Source organism: Drosophila busckii, chromosome 2R (assembly GCF_011750605.1).
Source record: "Drosophila busckii strain San Diego stock center, stock number 13000-0081.31 chromosome 2R, ASM1175060v1, whole genome shotgun sequence".
In the NCBI taxonomy this organism is placed as follows: domain Eukaryota; kingdom Metazoa; phylum Arthropoda; class Insecta; order Diptera; family Drosophilidae; genus Drosophila; species Drosophila busckii.
In genome coordinates, this window is record NC_046605.1 from 17,578,368 (window position 1) to 17,595,040 (window position 16,673).

The following is a 16,673-nucleotide window of genomic DNA, read 5'->3' on the forward strand; positions in this document are numbered from 1 at the left end:
GCCTCTTAAACTGGTCATTTTTCCCATAGTGCAATGTTGCAGCTTGAGTTGAAGTATTTCATTAGAGATTTCATTTGCAGATTCTTGTCTTGTCAAATGCCAGGAATGCAGGTTGCTGCTGCTGCTGCTGCTGCTTATTGCATATTATAACTATATGCATATTTATTTGTTGCTTAATTGAGCATCGTGGTTACTGCGGCAAGGACAACATAGCGCATAGCAAGGACATGGACAAGCGCCTCAATTTATTTTACATTGCCATTGAAACGTTGAGCGAATTCGCTGCGCCAGGCCGAATGAGTTTATGACCTTCGGCTTAAGGCGAACTTAACAACAACAGCAGCAGCAACAAAAAAAGTAAACAAACGAGCCAGAAGAAGAGTGAGAGAGCGAGAGAGTGAGAGAGCCGTTTGTAGGTGCTTTTAGTTTTCGCTCAGCGCATGCTCGCTTACATTTCCGGGCTGCAATCGCTTGCATTTGGCAGAGCGCAAGCTTTTGCAGTGACGTCAGCTTACGCTCATTGACTCGCTCTCTCGCTCTCACACACTCTTCGTTGGCTTTTGGCATTTGAAGCCAACGCTTGAGCTTAGTTCGCTGCGAGACTTACGGCAAGTGAGACGTTTTCAAACGCGCTACAATACTGCAGCTTACACTTACATGCATATATACTCAGTGTATGTGTGTGTGTGTCTGTGCGTAGGTGTTGCGTTTACGCGTGTGTTTGTGTTCGTGTCTGTGTGGCAATAAAACAAACAAGTTTGGCAATCAAGACAAAAAAAGTTTGCAGCCAACAACAAATACAAATACAATAACAAGCAAACAAACTAACAATTAACTGCGCTGTGTGTGTGTGTGTGTGGTGTAGTGTAGTTTTTATGCTCTGCACCTCTAAAGCGCTCTTCAACTTTTTAGCGCTTATAATTTACGCAGCAACGAAATTTTCGAAGGTAAAGTTTGCTAGCTGCGTTTTTTACACTTACAACCCAATATAAATACATATATGTATGTGTGTGCGTGCGTGTGTGTGTGTGTGATTGTATGCGTGTGTGCTTGGCATTGTTCTCATGCGTTATTTACGCTGACGCTTTTAGCCAAAACACCGCAGACAACTAAAAACAGCAACAAAGCCAAACGCACACACACACACATAGTCGTAAAAACATGGCCACCAACCACATAAAAACATGGCCAAATTCGCCGAAATTCGGTCAATATTTCTGTCTGTCTAACTGTAGGCTGTCCTTATATATATATATACATATATATATAGTATATAATGTATGGACAGCTAAAAAAGGGAAATTTTCAGCAGTCTTTGGGCAGCGGCAATGAGTCAAAGCCAAAGCCCCAAAGGCAAATCTATGTCAACAACAATTGCGTTGTTTGCGCTTTTTGTTTTAGACTTTGCCAAACAGCTTGAAAATACTCATAAAGTGCGCAATATTAATAAACAAAATGGCAAGAAGTACAAAAGGAATGAACTCTTCAGGCGCGCGTATAAGTTTATTAAATTTTTTTGATATTTAAATTTAGACAATAATATAAAATTGCACATCGAGCATTATTTAGCTACTTTTCACATTTTGTGCTGCATTTTTTTGTAGTTATATATATAAAACATTAATCTTTGCATTTTGTTACTGCTTTTCTGATTATTGCACTTTTTATTTGTATGCATAATTTAAATATTAATTTATTATGATATTTTTATATTATATTATTATATTTCAAATAATTTATATATTTTTCTAAATTTTATTTTTAGTTTTTTACTTGAACCCTTTTTTTCAATCAATCGATAGCCCAATTTGATATTTCTCTGAAATGTCAGAAAACAAATTGTTGCCTACTTACAAGCGTTGGGTTAAATTTCAGCAATTTGTTAACACCTTTAAATGTCACACGCAAGCGACACACACTAATTAAGGCCATACATTATTTATGCCCTATCTATAAGAACTAATTTGTATAGCATGACGCCAATATGCTCAAAGTAAATAAATTTCGTTTGTTTGCTGTCTAATTAGTTAGCAAAGCAAACTCATGATGATTGATTCAAGGGGCTGTGTCTTAATAAACAATAATTAAGTATGCCTTGCACTTTAATAATAAATGCAAGGTTTAAACTTTGCGAGCGTAAGCAAATTTATCAATCATGAATATTCATCAAACAGCGAGCAGCTTGCGTTGTGGCATGCGTATGTGTGTGTGTTTGGGTGTGTGTGTGTGGCAATAGGACAAAATATTACGTGCATTTTATTACAATTACTTGTATTGTTACGCATACGCCATGTGGTGCAGGCAACAGTCCGCTGGCCCGTTGGCACGCCGCGCGTTATAAATCGCTCGGCTATAATTCACCCGACCAGCCCGACACTGGCAGTTAAACACAAAACGAAAGGACTGAAGCCAGCAGACAAGCAAGCAAGCTAGCGAGGAAGCAACAGCAGCAGCAGTGGCAGCGGCAGCAGGCAAAGTTGTGCGGTGTGGCAAGGCTATTAAGGCGCAAGGACTTAAAGTATTTCCCAAGTGGCAAGCTGTGCGCCCCTTTGCTTCTTTCTTTTTTTTGTTGCCTATTGCCGCCCATAAACAGCGCTGCTAGCCGAAGCGTAGCGAACAGGACACAGAAGCTGTCCCGAGTTCCGTTTCCTGTGCTTGCCTTGCCGCAGCAAAAAACAAAGCGATAAAGACAGCGCCCACAAGCTTCAGTTTCTGCCACGCAATTTACTCTGCACTGTGTGTTAGTGTGTGTGTGTGTGTGTGTGAGTGTGGACGCCCACGCACTTGGTGAGCTGACATGTTCTTAATGCCAAACAAAAACATAAGCTCAAGGACATGCGGGCGCGCGAGTCTCGTGTGTGCTTCAGCCTGTGCCACTGTCTGTTGTTGCCTCAATGTCATTACGTGTAAATTTTTAATGTTGCAAGCAGAATGTAGGTTATCAAATTGTCTAGCTGGGATTAAGGGGGGCAAGGCAAGCAAGTGCAACAGCCTAAATACGCACGCAGCAGCTGCCGCAGCAGCAGCAGCAGCAACAAGAAAACATGAGCAACTTTTACTTAACACTGCTGCTGCACTGTAAGAAACAAAAAGCAGCTTAGCTAAAAGCTTTGCCAGCTAGATTAAGAGCTCTTGAGCTGGGATTTTAGAGCAAGCAGCAAGAGTAGAACGCAAGAAAAGATTAAGCACATAATTGTAATTTTTTATGTCTTTTTTTTGAACAGTGTAGCACTCACAAAAGATGTTAATGGCAAAATCATTTACTGACCCAAAGCTCAAACAGGCCGAGTTAAGTTGAGAGAGTGAAGAGTGCGCTGAGATTGCAGCGAGTGCTGAGCGGGGGCGCAAAAAGTGTGTTTTGGGTTAAAATATTTTGCATGTTCGCTAGCGAACGCCTCCGCACCCGCCCCCGCCCACTGCTCAGTTGCCAATTGGGTCAAGCGTTTTCATTTCGCGCCTGATGAAAATATTTAGCCAGCTCAGCCCCCCTGCTCAGGCCTTTCAATGTGTTTTCTTTTTTGAGTATTATTTTTATTGTTGGCTGCTCAGTGGAAACGTAACGTAACGGAAGCGGAAACCGCTTGCCAAAACTTGCAACAGCAGGGCAGCCGCCGCATCCTACAGTAGTTGTTGCAACTGCTGCTTGCCTAAGTAGTTTTAATGAAAAACACAAACTTCAGTGCAACCAGAGCCAGGCACACGTAGCTTTCGCTTTAGCTTCAGTTGTTCTCTGTGTATGCTGCTTGCCACTAATTAATTGCAAGCTAAATGAGTTACTCAACACTCAAAAGTTCGGCAACGGAAAAAAAAAAAGTAAAGTAAAGTCAGCTTATAGCAAAGCCATAAGTAAACCATTAGTTAAGTTCGCTGCATTAAGCTTAAACTTATTAAGCTGCTTGTTTGCTATGCTAAGAAGATTTTAGTGCGCTAAGCTTTATAGGTGGGGCAGCTAGCATTTAATTTGCAATTCAATGTTGCCTGCACTAAAAATTGTGACCACTATAAAGAAATAAACTGCTTAAAGCTTTAAGAAACTCAATCCATAGAGCAAACAATCAATGCGCAGCTCTGGCAATGAGTTTACTTTACTTATTAATTTCCAATTAATTTCTGCTGTCAGTTACAATTGCAGCTAACACGACAGCAGAGACAGCCACATGAGTGCTTTTCTCTCTCTCTGTCTCTCTGTCTGCTTGTAATGGCCAACTAATGCGCACATTGCTCATACGCCCCATTGGCCTGGGGCCGCACAGTTTGCTGCATGCAAACTTCCAACTTTTGGCAGCCCAAAATTTGTTTTCTGCTCTATTTCAGCGCCAACATTTCGCTGCACTCATTCAGCTTGCAAATTGAGATAACAGCTCATATACGTGTGTGTGGGTGTGAGTGTTTGTTTGGCTTAACAGTTAGTTGAAGCGCTGCTGACACCTGAGCGCACCGCATAAAAGTTTGTTCATTTGCATAAATATCTATATGCTGGTTCATTTGTATTTCGAGTGGTTTGTTTTATGGCTCTAATTTCAATTTGCTCAACTGTTTGGAGAATGACAAGTGACGACGGCAGAAGATTATCTGAGATTTTTATAATGGAAATGACAATGGCAATGGCAAGAGTTTAAAGCAATGCGAATTTTTAAGTCGTAAGCAATTGCAAATTGAAATGCTTTTAAAAATTTGAATAAAGAATTTAATGTCAGAATTCAACCAATTGAATTATTGTTGGAATAACTACTATAATAATAACTAGTTGAAATAACTAATAGAAAATCAAAAAAAATAATTATAATTCACAATTTCACAATTATGTGTAATCATAATTAATAACTAATTGATTAAAACCACAATTAATTGTAATCTAAACATTAGTTCGTCCTTAAAATAAAAAAAGCTAATTAGCATTGATTACAATTACTAATCATTATTTAACAGCAATGTTTTCAACATAACATATTTCATTTTTAAGTAAAAGCTTGTACTTGTATCTGCGTCAATATCAATAAAGAATTTTTAATTAATATCTGTGCTTAAGCTTATTCCCTTTCAAGTCTAAAAATACAAAATTCATTAAAAGTTTTGTCAAAGTTCGCATGGCAATTGATACGCATTAGCCAAGTTATTAAATAACCTCAGGTCAGCTTTTTTAATTGAGTAGCCATAGATCACACAACTTGCTGCAGGTCAAGTATGCAAGTTGAACTTGGCACTCCAGGGTGTGTGTGTGAGTGTGTGCTGCATATGAGCCAAAGTTAAGTAAAGCTTAAGCACATAGACACACATGTGAAGCAAATTGTTGTAAAGTCATAAGTATGCCAGCTGCAGCTCAAAGCAAAGTTCCACTTTCTAAAAGGTTGCATAAGCAATTGCACTTGAGTGCACAGCTCAGCGTGTATGTCTTTGATATAATGTGTTGCAGTCGCAAAAACTTTGTGGCAAGCTCATGAACATAATCGGCTCTTGAATCAGGCCATTTGCATTGACACAAGTTGCTGCTGTTGCTGTTGCTGTTGCTGGCAGAGCTAATTACCGGTTTTACTGACAGCTTTGACACAAATTTTGTGGACACAACTTTGCTGCTAGTTGCTACTGCTTTGCTTGTGTGTATGGGTGTGTGTGTGTGCATATTTAAAGAAAATTGCAGCGACCTGCTTTACAGCAAGGATAATTGTGTGTGCCCGTTTACACAAGTTTGCTCGATAAACTATTTTGAAGCCAATACTAAACGCTCAGCTTAGTCAAAGCTTAATGTGAAAAGTTTCTCGACGCATTGAAAGTTACTTTTATAATTTTACTTTTTTCAACTTTACTTTTGTTCACAAAATTGCGCGAGACTAAACGTTCAAACAGGGCTGCGGGTTTAATAAAGCGGCTAGAAAATTCCTCTGCGCTTACGGCCTTCACTATGCATGATGGTCAAGCAGCTCAGATATTTGCGGAAACGCTGCAAGGCACAACGATCTCCCACCTGGGTATTATGCCTCTTCAGCCGTTGCACACGTTTGCTCAGCTGTTCCTCACATCTCTCCACATGCTGTCGCATATCATCAGCAATATGCTCGCGCAACTGCAGCCACTTGCTTTTAATTTTGTCGTGCTGCTTTCTATTCAACTGCGCCACCTGCGCCAGGTGCTGCTTCTGTCGCATCAGCCCTTGTTCCAGCAATTGCTTGCGACGCTCCTGGCCAAGCTCATGTCGCTTCAATATGCGCTGCTTATTGACGGGCTGTCGCCTGTAGTTTAACATACACGCGGGCAGCTTGTCCTTTGTTGCCTCTGCACAGCGTACAAAATATGCGAGTCCTGGCTGCATCGTTGACTCTGGTTCACCAGCAGCGCCTTGCGCGTACGAGTTTGCATAACGCACAACCTGTGGGCAGTTGTAAATTTCACGATATGCCATGGTAAATGCGCATAAGTAATAATTTAGCAAATATATAAATTATCAAAATTGTATAAAAATTTGAGCTTCGTCTAAACAAGGAAAACTTGTAAAAACTTGAAATATGCCGAGTCGAAAAACAAAATGAATTTCCATCGATGCAATGGCATGCTTAGCTCTAAAAAATTGTTAAAATGTTAGCTAAAACAATATTTAAATAGTTGCAGCGATGAGCTCAGCTTTTGATTTACATTAGCATAAACTTTGCTGCGATATCTCAGCTTACAGGGATCAATTAACATAAAATATCGATTGCTTATGCAATGCAGTGCCATTTGAGCAATTAACATAAGCACTTTACATGAGCCGTATTAACAGCTGACTTTACATAAAACGTTTGTGCACGCACAATTCAATTTAAGTTTCGTTTAAATTTCACATTTTAGCCAACAGAAATATAAAAAACTAACTTGCACTTGTAGTTATATAGATACTTTTAAATTTATGCTAATCTTATTTTAACTTCAAACAAGCAAAGTTAAGTTGTTGGAAACAAATGCAGTACAGATTAGACATGTACATATGTATGTATGTACAACTACATATGTATGCTTGTATATGTATAGCTTTAGCTTGGGTTTCACAGAAAAACACACACAGACCACAGACACAATATTTTACTTTGGCTGCTTGCGTTTAATACAAAAGTTCTGTGTTATTATTCTGATTAAAGTTGTTTTATTTGCCACCACATACTTTGCACACACCTGCACACAGAACTAGCAAAAAATAACACACACACACACACACATATGTATCTATGTACATACGTATACACATTAGATTAGTGCTATTTGAGGCTGCAGTGGGAATTCCCCAGGCTTAACTTCACATACAGCAGCTTGGTCATGTTTGTGCTTGTGGTCATGTTTATACTCAGAGCGAGCCCCCACTCATATGTTTGTGGCTTTTGTGGCGCGTCCGAGTGTGAGTCAAGCTGCAATATAAGCTTCCTTTAGCCGGCCATTTGTGCTAGTTTTGGATTTCTTTTTTATGTTCGTATACAATTTTTGGCAGCTTGGCGTCTTTGTTTAAGTTCTATGTGCAAGCGTTATGAATTCTAGGGAAATTAAACTAACATGCCAGAAACTACAAATTAATGCTTTGACATAAAATAACTCAATTTATATGCCAGCAGTTTTTACTGTAAATTCAATAGCATGTTTTTTATGGTTATTTGAATCTATGAAAATAGGTATAAATTTAGCCATGACTGTAAACAATAAAATGGCGAATAAAGTGCCTGAGTTTGCATTAGCTTTTAGCATATAAAAACGCACATAAAAGTGCACACAACAAACTGAAATAAAAGTCATGTTTACAACTTGTTGGGATTTAAGCAAAAGTGCAACTAGCATTATGGTAAATATTTATAGTTGTTGGTTAACTCAACGCTTTTAGGAAATGAGTTCTCCAGGGCAAGGCTCTCAGCCAATAGTTTGCGTTTTCATTATGGTCAGGCGCGCTTTATTTCTATTTTTACAGCTGTTTTAAGTAGACGTAACGGTTTTAAGTAGACGTAACGGTTTGTGGACACGCAACTCGGAAATAACTAAGAAATGGTGCTAAGGCAGCTTAAAGTTAATTGCAAACTAATTTAAATATTATATCGAAACACCCCAAATAGCTATTTACATATTTATGAATAGGCAGCAGCTGAATATTGCTTCGAATAGATAAATCAAGTAATAACAAAAACAAATATTAATTGAGCTAGTGGCAAGTTTAAGTTTAAGTTTTATTATGCAAAATTAAGCTTGGATTTTCACAAGATATCGTTACTCATGCATGCTAATTTCCATTATTTATTTACAGTTGCAATGACAGACGGTGTTGGCTCATGCAACTAAGAGGATTTCACGTTGAAAGGATTTATTTCGGGCGTGTGTCTCTGTGTACGTATTTTCCAGCAGCGTCGGGGCAGGGGCGTGGCAACTAACTTAACAGCTAACTAAATAGTGTCGCGTTGTGCTCAGAGCATGTGTTAGAGGCAGATGAGTGAACTGTGAGCTGTAGCTGTAGCTGTAGCAGAGTTTGTGAAAGACTTGAGCAGCACACAAATTAAATATATAAAGCTAGAGAGTGAGAGGCAGACAGAGAGAAAGAAAGAGAGAGGGGCGCCGTTGTTGTGCGAGGCGGCGGAGTAGAAGGTATGCAAATAAACGGTGTTGCTAACGGACCCACAATGGCCGCATCAGAGCCACCAGAGCCGCCGCCACGCAATCCGGATCGCATAAATGCCTCGTTGCACAAACTAGGCGAATCTGTAAGTACAAGTATTCCCCCGAAATCCCCACAGACACACACACACCCACACCCGCATGCAACCACAAAAAAAAAAAAAATAAATAAAGTAAGCAAACAAAAAAATCTGTATAAGCATTTATTCACTTGATGTTTAACCTAATTGGCGCTCATTCATTTGCTTGTTAGCATACGCCACAGGGGCTAAGTCAGTGTATATGTGAGTGTATGTGTGTGTGGGTGTGTGTGTGTGTGGTGGGGCGTATGCTTTTGGGGTATTTTGCATGCCATTCGCCATTCAAGCACTGTTCCACTTTTCTACTTTTCGCCTCTCTCTAAATCTGCTTGCATAAAGAGTCAAAAAATAAAATAAAAAGTTTAACATTTTTCGGCACATTTTCCATTTTTGTGTTTTTAAGCTATCTTCACTCACAAAAAATTTTCTACAGCAAAGTTTCGCTCTTTCTCTCTTTCTCTCTCGCTCACACAAACTTAGTCTCTTTGGTTTTATGCTAAACACTTGTCTAACTTTGCAGAAAATTGTTAAATCGCTGGACTCGAGCAACGCGATTGTGCCGGCGCCATTGCTAAAAGATAAAACACTGAACAGCAGCAGCAACAACAACAAGCCCATAAGGCCGCTGCTCTCGCTGGACAGCAGCAGCAGCAGTAGCAACAACATTCCAACAACAACAACAGCAGTGCTGCATAAGCAACCGAGTTTGCTGTTGGGCAATAAACGAGATCTAACGCCTTCGGACTGCAGCAGCGCCTCGCCAGCCAGTTCGAATGGCAGCAATCAAACGCTCACACCACCCATGACCATCGATAACCAGCCACGTCTGGCCGCCAAGGGCGACACATCACCATCACCAGGAGCTGCCACAGCAATAACAGCGTCCTCGACAACAACAACAACAAATCCAGTTCCGCAATTAATGAATGGTCAGGCGAATACCATATCGACAGCCGCAATGATTCATGCGAATAACTCAAATTTGATTGCTGCTGCATCAAGTCACATGGCCACAGCAGCTCCAGCAGCAACAGCAACAGCAACAACTACAAGCAGCAATCAATTCAATGCCGGTAAGTGCCGCAGCAACAGCAAAGCGTTGCGAAATTCAAGCTTAATGCAAACAGCTTTTGCCGCAAGTGCCGCACAATCATTGCCCATTGCCTCTTGCAACGCCCAAAATGCAATTGCGGACCATCGTTGAGTGGCGCAATTAGCAGCAGCAGTAAGGGTGGCGCTCTTTGGTTGGGTGCACTGTGGCATGTTGCAAGCATACTAACTATAAGCTAAAAATAATAGCAGACAGCGATGGCAATCATCTCAAGGGTCAACAAGCTACTAACTGATTTATGCTCAAACAGATTCTGAACAACAGTTTAAAGCTTAAGATTGAACTTCAGATATTTGAATGGCCAAAAAAGACAAAATTCTGTAATAGTATTGAATTTATTAGGCAAGTGTTTAATTTGTTTGTTGCCCACTTAAGTATGCAAATTTATTAACATTTAAAAGTAAATCTCAATGACTAAAATAGAAGTTAGCAAACAGGTGGTTACGTTCTAGATTGCAGCAGATTTTAGCAGCTGAAAAATAATATTATTAAACAAAATAGCTTGTTAGTGCAGCATAGTTCAAATGACGAACCCAAAATGTAAGTGCAGAGCTTTGCACAAATAACAAGTTTCTACTAAACCAACGAATTTCTTTCTTTCTAAAGATTAAAAGCTGATAATAGTCAAATGCATAGAAAAACAACAATACATACGAGACTAAATATGCATACTCGAAAAATTAATACCATTACTAAAATAACTTCATTTCGCAGATAAGTTTTGCACCAACATAAATTTTACTTAGGTACTTCATGAAGACGAGCCTCGAGCTTGTTTTAATATTTTATATTTTATATTACTTTGATACACTCTTGACTTGCTAAAAGCTTCGGGTAATAACAATAAAAATAAGCAAAATAGTCAGGAAATTAAAGATTTTAGATTTTAGCACAAATATCAGAGCTCTTAATTTTTTCCACATTGATTTGCCTAAGGCAAAAATCAGAAAAGATTTTTTATTAGTTTTCATTATAGAAATTTCTTGTTTATCGAATTTCAAAATATATAAGAAATTTATGTATAAATTTCTTAAAAATAAAAGTTAGAGAAATTTGTTTTAAAATTATATTTTTATGTATAAAACATTTATAAAGAGTTCAAGCAAAGTGAAGCAAATTGTCTCTCGACTAGTGTAGTCAAAGTGTATACAAGTTTGGTTGCATCCAATATTAGCTGTGTTATTGATTTTTCTGTGCTTATAAATATTTTAACTGTTTTTGAAACAAGCTTTGTTCAACTTTTAATCAAAGGCAGCAGCAGCTCCAGCTGCAGCTCTGCTCTAAGCAAATTTCGATTTAATTCTCTAAGCGCCTCTCACTTTAAACATTGTGCTGGCAGCAAAAGTTGGCTCACCATGCCATAAGCATTATTTATGTGGCAGCAACACTGTTACCTTAAAACCAACAACAAAGGCAACAAATTGCAAATGCAAATATGCTAGAAAAGCGCAGAGCATGCCGCAAAAGTCAGTGGCAGAGACACTGAGCGAGACAGCAGCAGCAGCAGCAGCAGAGACAGAGACAAAAACACACAAATCTGCGGCTTGCGTATGCCTCATAAGGGATTTGCAGCATGCAAAGCCTGCACTGGACTTTCAGCTTGGCTCTAAACACAGCAAACTGAATGCTCTCTGGCCAAGTTAATACGAGTCTGGAGTGCAGAGCACATGCGATTTGAATGCGAGCTGAAAGCCAAATGCTTTAGAGTGCATCCCAACAACAGCAACGAGAGTAGCAAAAATGAAAAACAAAAATGAAATCCCTGCAAATGGCTGGCAACGCAGTCATCTCTCATACCTTGGCCTGGATGCTTTTAATGGCCCAAAAGTCCAAAGCTAAGTCAAGCGTAGCGTCGTCCATTTTGATGAATTGAGATGCTTTTGCTCTCCACGAGGACGAGCAGAACAGGCTGTCATCAGCCAACTCGTCTCGACTCTGCTTGTTGCTGCTTTTGCTGAAAAATAATGAAATTCCCGTGCAGGCAGTTGAGATTGAGATACAGTCCGAGATATGATCCAATGCATGCAAATGAGCTACGGTGGCTGCTGCTGCTGCTGCTGCTGAGATTGCGTTTGAGATTTGTGGCAATTGATTGAGCACAGCTCACCGCTCACAGCTGTTGTTAAATATTTGCTATAAATTTAAATAGAATCGCAGCAATTAAGCAATACAATGTAGGTCAGCATGCATATGTGTGCCATAAATAAATCTGTTTGCATTTAATGCTTGCGGATTTATTATGCAGCAGACGACGCTTTGCAATAAATTGCAGCGTTAGACTCGCAAAATATAAAATTAAATATAAAATGCATAGCAATTTAAATGTTTTATAAGCAAGAAATTAAATTTAATAAAACTTTACTAAAGCATTTAGCGCAGTGGAGCATACAACAAATATTTAATATTAAAATATAATTAACTAAAGCATATAGCGCAGTTAAATGCAAGTTAAAATTTATTAAAGCATATAGTGCAGTCGAGCAAAGCTAAATTTTGAGAGTTTGAAATATTTTTTTAAAATGAGTTTAGTGTTACTGACAATCCAGTGATCGTAAACAAAAATAAAATTTTGATAGTTGTTAAATTTTTATGTTAAATTAATTCCATAAATTGCTGCAATGTTGTATTTTTCAAAATGGAATTTTAATTTTCAGACTGAGAATAAACAATATTTTCTGATTTTTATATAAAAACTAAATGCATCAGCTATTTGGTGCTTTTAGTTATAAGAATGAAACAATAACGGTTAAGTCTTTACAATTAAAATCAGTCACTGGTATTTAATTGTAAAGCAAAATCAAAAATTATATATTTCCGACATAATATCTCGTTTACATTTGACAAAAGTATTTCGATTGAATGGCATTTACTTAGATAAATAATAAACCAAACTTAATTTCTGGTTGGGCAAATCTATTTATGTTAATTATAAATAAATGCATTTGCAACAAATAACAATGTTTGTGCATAGCTGCAACGAATTGCAAATGCATAGATAATAATTGTTGTTTATTCATTAGGCGAATTGTTTTTGTTCTACATACGTATACGTAATATTTTGTCATGTTTAACTAAATATATGTGTTGTCCACTGCACGTGAACAAATCAACAAAAACTACACACACAAATAAACATTCGATATGTCATACTCTCTCATAAGCATAATCATAGTTTTTGTATTTGTTGTTGTTGTTATTATTGTCGATGTTGTTGTTATTACTCTTGTTGTTTATTTTGTTAACACCCACAAAACCTGGACACTCCCGCTCCCGCCCAACACATCAACGCAAATCAACAAAATTCATCGAAATCTCTGGGATTCTCTATACAATACATGCATACACGCACACACATATATATTTATGTGCATCTGTGTGTGTGTGTGTGTATAGTTGACAAGCGCAATGCCAACGATGTTTGCTCCTCATTTGGTAAATTAATGGAACCGGAGCTGGGTGCCGCCTCATTACCCATGGCAACAGCAAAGACAATGAAAATCAAATCCACATCGCCATTGAATGTGCCCTCCTCCAACGCAGCGAGCTCGCTCTCGCTCACGCTCTCACCCTCGCCCTCGCCCACATCCGCTGCAAGTGCAGCGCTCTTGATGCTGGAGACCAACAAGCTGGCCAGCCAGCCAGATGGCAATCGCAACGACGAGTCAAAGTTTAGCAGCCGTGCAGGTAAGTTTAGTATACGCCGTACTCAATGCCAACGTAATTGCTACGCTCTCAACTCAACGTAAGGCAAAAAGCCATTTGCCATTTGCCAATTCAATTTTTATACATTTTGCCTGCTGCCTGCCTTCGCTATCAATTTTCGTTCATTCATTTACCATTTCCGCTCACTATTTTTAATTGGAGCACGAGTCCCACATTTAAGTCGCATGCACCACCCACCACCCAGCACCCAGCACCACTCAACACTCAACACTTGACCAACCATCGCATCCACTTTAAACCAAAACAACTTATGCATGTAGTCCAAGCTCTTGCACTGTGTATTGGCCTATTTAAGTTTTTTATTTCTCGTTTGCTTGCCGAGCATTTGCATTGATTTTTGTGCGTTTGTAGTTCGTAGCACTGGCCGCATCGCCCTTGGGCCTTGCAATGGGATGACAAAATGTTGAGCGACAACTAGCGACAATTTCCTGAGAGACAAACGACCAAGCCCCCAAGCTAATAATCTATGTACACCGACATGGAAGAAAAAACACCAGAAACTAGCAATTGACTAACATATGAAGAACAGCGACAGTTTAAGCGACTCCAAAATCAAAGAGCTATAAGCTAAGCGGCAATAATGAACTGAGCGAAAGATAGAGAGTCAAAGAGCAAAGCATTATTGATAGTTATGTCAAGAAATTAATGAGTTTGCTGCTGCAGCTGAAAGCTAAGTGATTAAAGCAAAATTAACGCTTGAGCAAGTAGTAGCCATACACTGCGCGAAAAATTATACAAATTAGATGCTAAGCGAATGTGAATTCCATTCATTTCTCAGAGTGTGTAAGCGTAAGAGACTGCTCCCTTCTTTACGCTCCATTCAAAAGAAGCGCTCCAGTTTATAATTCGTAGCTCAGCTGACTGCAAATTCAAAGAGCATATCGCTCATTAACTTGAAGAGTGACACATCTCAAAAAATTAAATTTCATTTAAAGTTTTCAAGTGTCGCCTGTCTTCCAAACTAAAATTCTGCTCATGCTCTGTGTATTAAAGATAGAACATAAAATAACGAGCTTCGAATTAAATAACTCAAAGAGCATATTTTTTAACTTATAGTATGTCACGCTTCTAGTACATGATTACATTATTAAATAGAGTAACAGATTATTGAGCGTCTACCTTAGAGACCGCTCTTACCAACAGATTTAATGTAAGTTACTTTGAGTTTTTATAAATAGCTAATTTTTAGTTTTTGCCAGCTGACCTGAGAGTTTAGTTTACTGTTTTGACTGGGCTTACAATTTCGAAACAAATTTTATGCACTGACAAATTGACTAATAGATTTATATACTTCGATTTTTGTTTAACAACTTCAAGCTATGACCTTAAATCCAAAGCCAGAGGAACTTTTCCAGACTTTTGGCAATGGTAACTTAATAATCCACACAAATATTCTGCACCTCCTACGATTCGGTTTGAGAGATTTCAGATTAAAATCTCCTTAGACTTTTATGACATCGCTTAATATAACAGTTTTCAATTTCGTCAGAGCGGCACATTTAATTTTATTATTATGACAACGCGCTATTTTTGCTCATTACTGCGATTAAGCAAAAACGTTGAAGCTGCGTTGAACTCCCAGGTGACTCGCTTCACACGCCCATTGTGCGCAGGCACAGTGGGCTACACATGTAATATTTTGAACACAATAGAGTTGAAGTAAAGAATGCCAGCATTAGTCTTAAGCTTCTAAGCAAGGTACTTAGACTAGTCTGCTAAGCACACCAATGATTGCTTCAGCACGGCTTGAGCTTGAGCTCTGCTCTCCCACTGCAATTGCCATTTACAGTTATTGCGCTCTTTACTCATTTTGGATTCGAACTCATTGCAGAGCCGCACATGAAGCTGCGTGAGGAGAACGATCGTTTGAATGCGGAGCTGCTGCGAATGCGACGTTTGCTAGAACACTCGACAGAGGGCGCTGTTGGTGGCGTCGACTACCATGCGGAGCAGGCAGCTGGCGGCGATGTGACTGCTACGCAGGAGCGCGTGGAGCGCCTGGAGTCGGAGCTGCGCACAGTGAAGAATCAGCTGCTCACTATGCGGCTGGAGCGCAAGAAGCTGCGCACCGACAAGTCCGATCTGCTGGGTCAGGTGAAGCAGCTGTGCGCCTCCCTGCAGGAGAAGGAGCAGGAGCTGCGCGACTTCATACGCAACTTCCAGGAGCGTGTGCGTGAAACGGAAACCAATAATGCCAAATTGTCTGGCGATCGTGATCGCGAGCGCTTCCAGCTGCTGAAGCAGGCGCGCGATGAGGCGGAGCGCTCACTGGCGCTGGCACAGCAGCTGTCGGCGCGAGACTTGCAGCTGCAGCGACTGCAGGAGCAGCTACAAGAGGCGCGTCGTCAGCTCAGCGGTTGCCTCTCCGATCAGGAGAGCTTGCATTCCTTCGCTCCACTGACTCCGCCCTCGGCTGCTTCGGGCATGTTGGGTCAGCTGGCAGGCGGTGCGGGCATGTCTGGCGCTTTGGGCGGTCTGCGCACTGCTGATGACAGTGGGCGTGGCAATTCGCTGTCTGCATTTAGTGGCAGCTTAAGCGGCGGCTCCGGCGCCACCGTGGGCGATCGCAACAGCTGCTCCAACGACTCCGGACTGCGCAACAGCAGCGACCGCGAGAGCACTGGCGGCGAGCTCAACTTTAGCGACGGCACCTGCGACAACGGACCCTGCATCACCGTCGACCCGGACAGCATCTCCCTAGTCTCCAGCCAGAATATGTATCAATGTGAGTAATAAACATATCTATTAAATAATGATTAGTGATTGCATTCATTGCTTTAATTATAATATTTAATTAATAATATAATTCATTATATTATTTTATTTGTAAAGGCGAACAAAAAATGAAGAGATGATTAAAATTCAATCAAATTTCAATAAATAACCATAGGGATTAAATTTTAATCATTAAATATTTAGTTTACTACCTAATTTCACCTTCAATAAAATAAAATAATTAATATGAGTTAAACTAAAAATTAAATTGGTATTACAATATTATATATTTAAATTGGTTGATATTGTACTTAAAATTGCAAATTTTGCAGAATTATTCAAGAATATTAAAAAAAAAACAATTTTTTTAGTCTTTTTAAAACGGTTTTCAATTATTAAAGTTAAAAAAGTTATTTATTTTTTGTAAT

At 39.4% G+C, this 16,673-nt stretch overlaps 1 protein-coding gene across 6 annotated transcripts in view; it reads left to right on the forward strand.

Moving 5' to 3' along the window:
* The window catches only part of LOC108596646 (kazrin), a 40,757-nt gene that overhangs the window by 16,464 nt on the left and 7,620 nt on the right, over nt 1-16,673 (forward strand). For 4 of the 6 annotated variants that reach the window (XR_004458805.1, XM_017982622.1, XM_033293356.1 and 1 more), the window contains exons 2-5: nt 8,252-8,702; nt 9,217-9,769; nt 13,201-13,491; nt 15,362-16,255. Coding sequence is in view for 5 of the 6 variants with exons in the window: in XM_017982622.1 (XP_017838111.1) it covers nt 8,589-8,702; nt 9,217-9,769; nt 13,201-13,491; nt 15,362-16,255 (1,852 nt within the window). In the remaining variant the exon portion in view is untranslated. Of the gene's footprint in view, nt 1-823; nt 948-8,251; nt 8,703-9,216; nt 9,770-13,200; nt 13,492-15,361; nt 16,256-16,673 lie in introns of those variants that run through there. The other 2 variants (XM_017982621.1, XM_033293355.1) reach the window with 2 other exon arrangements.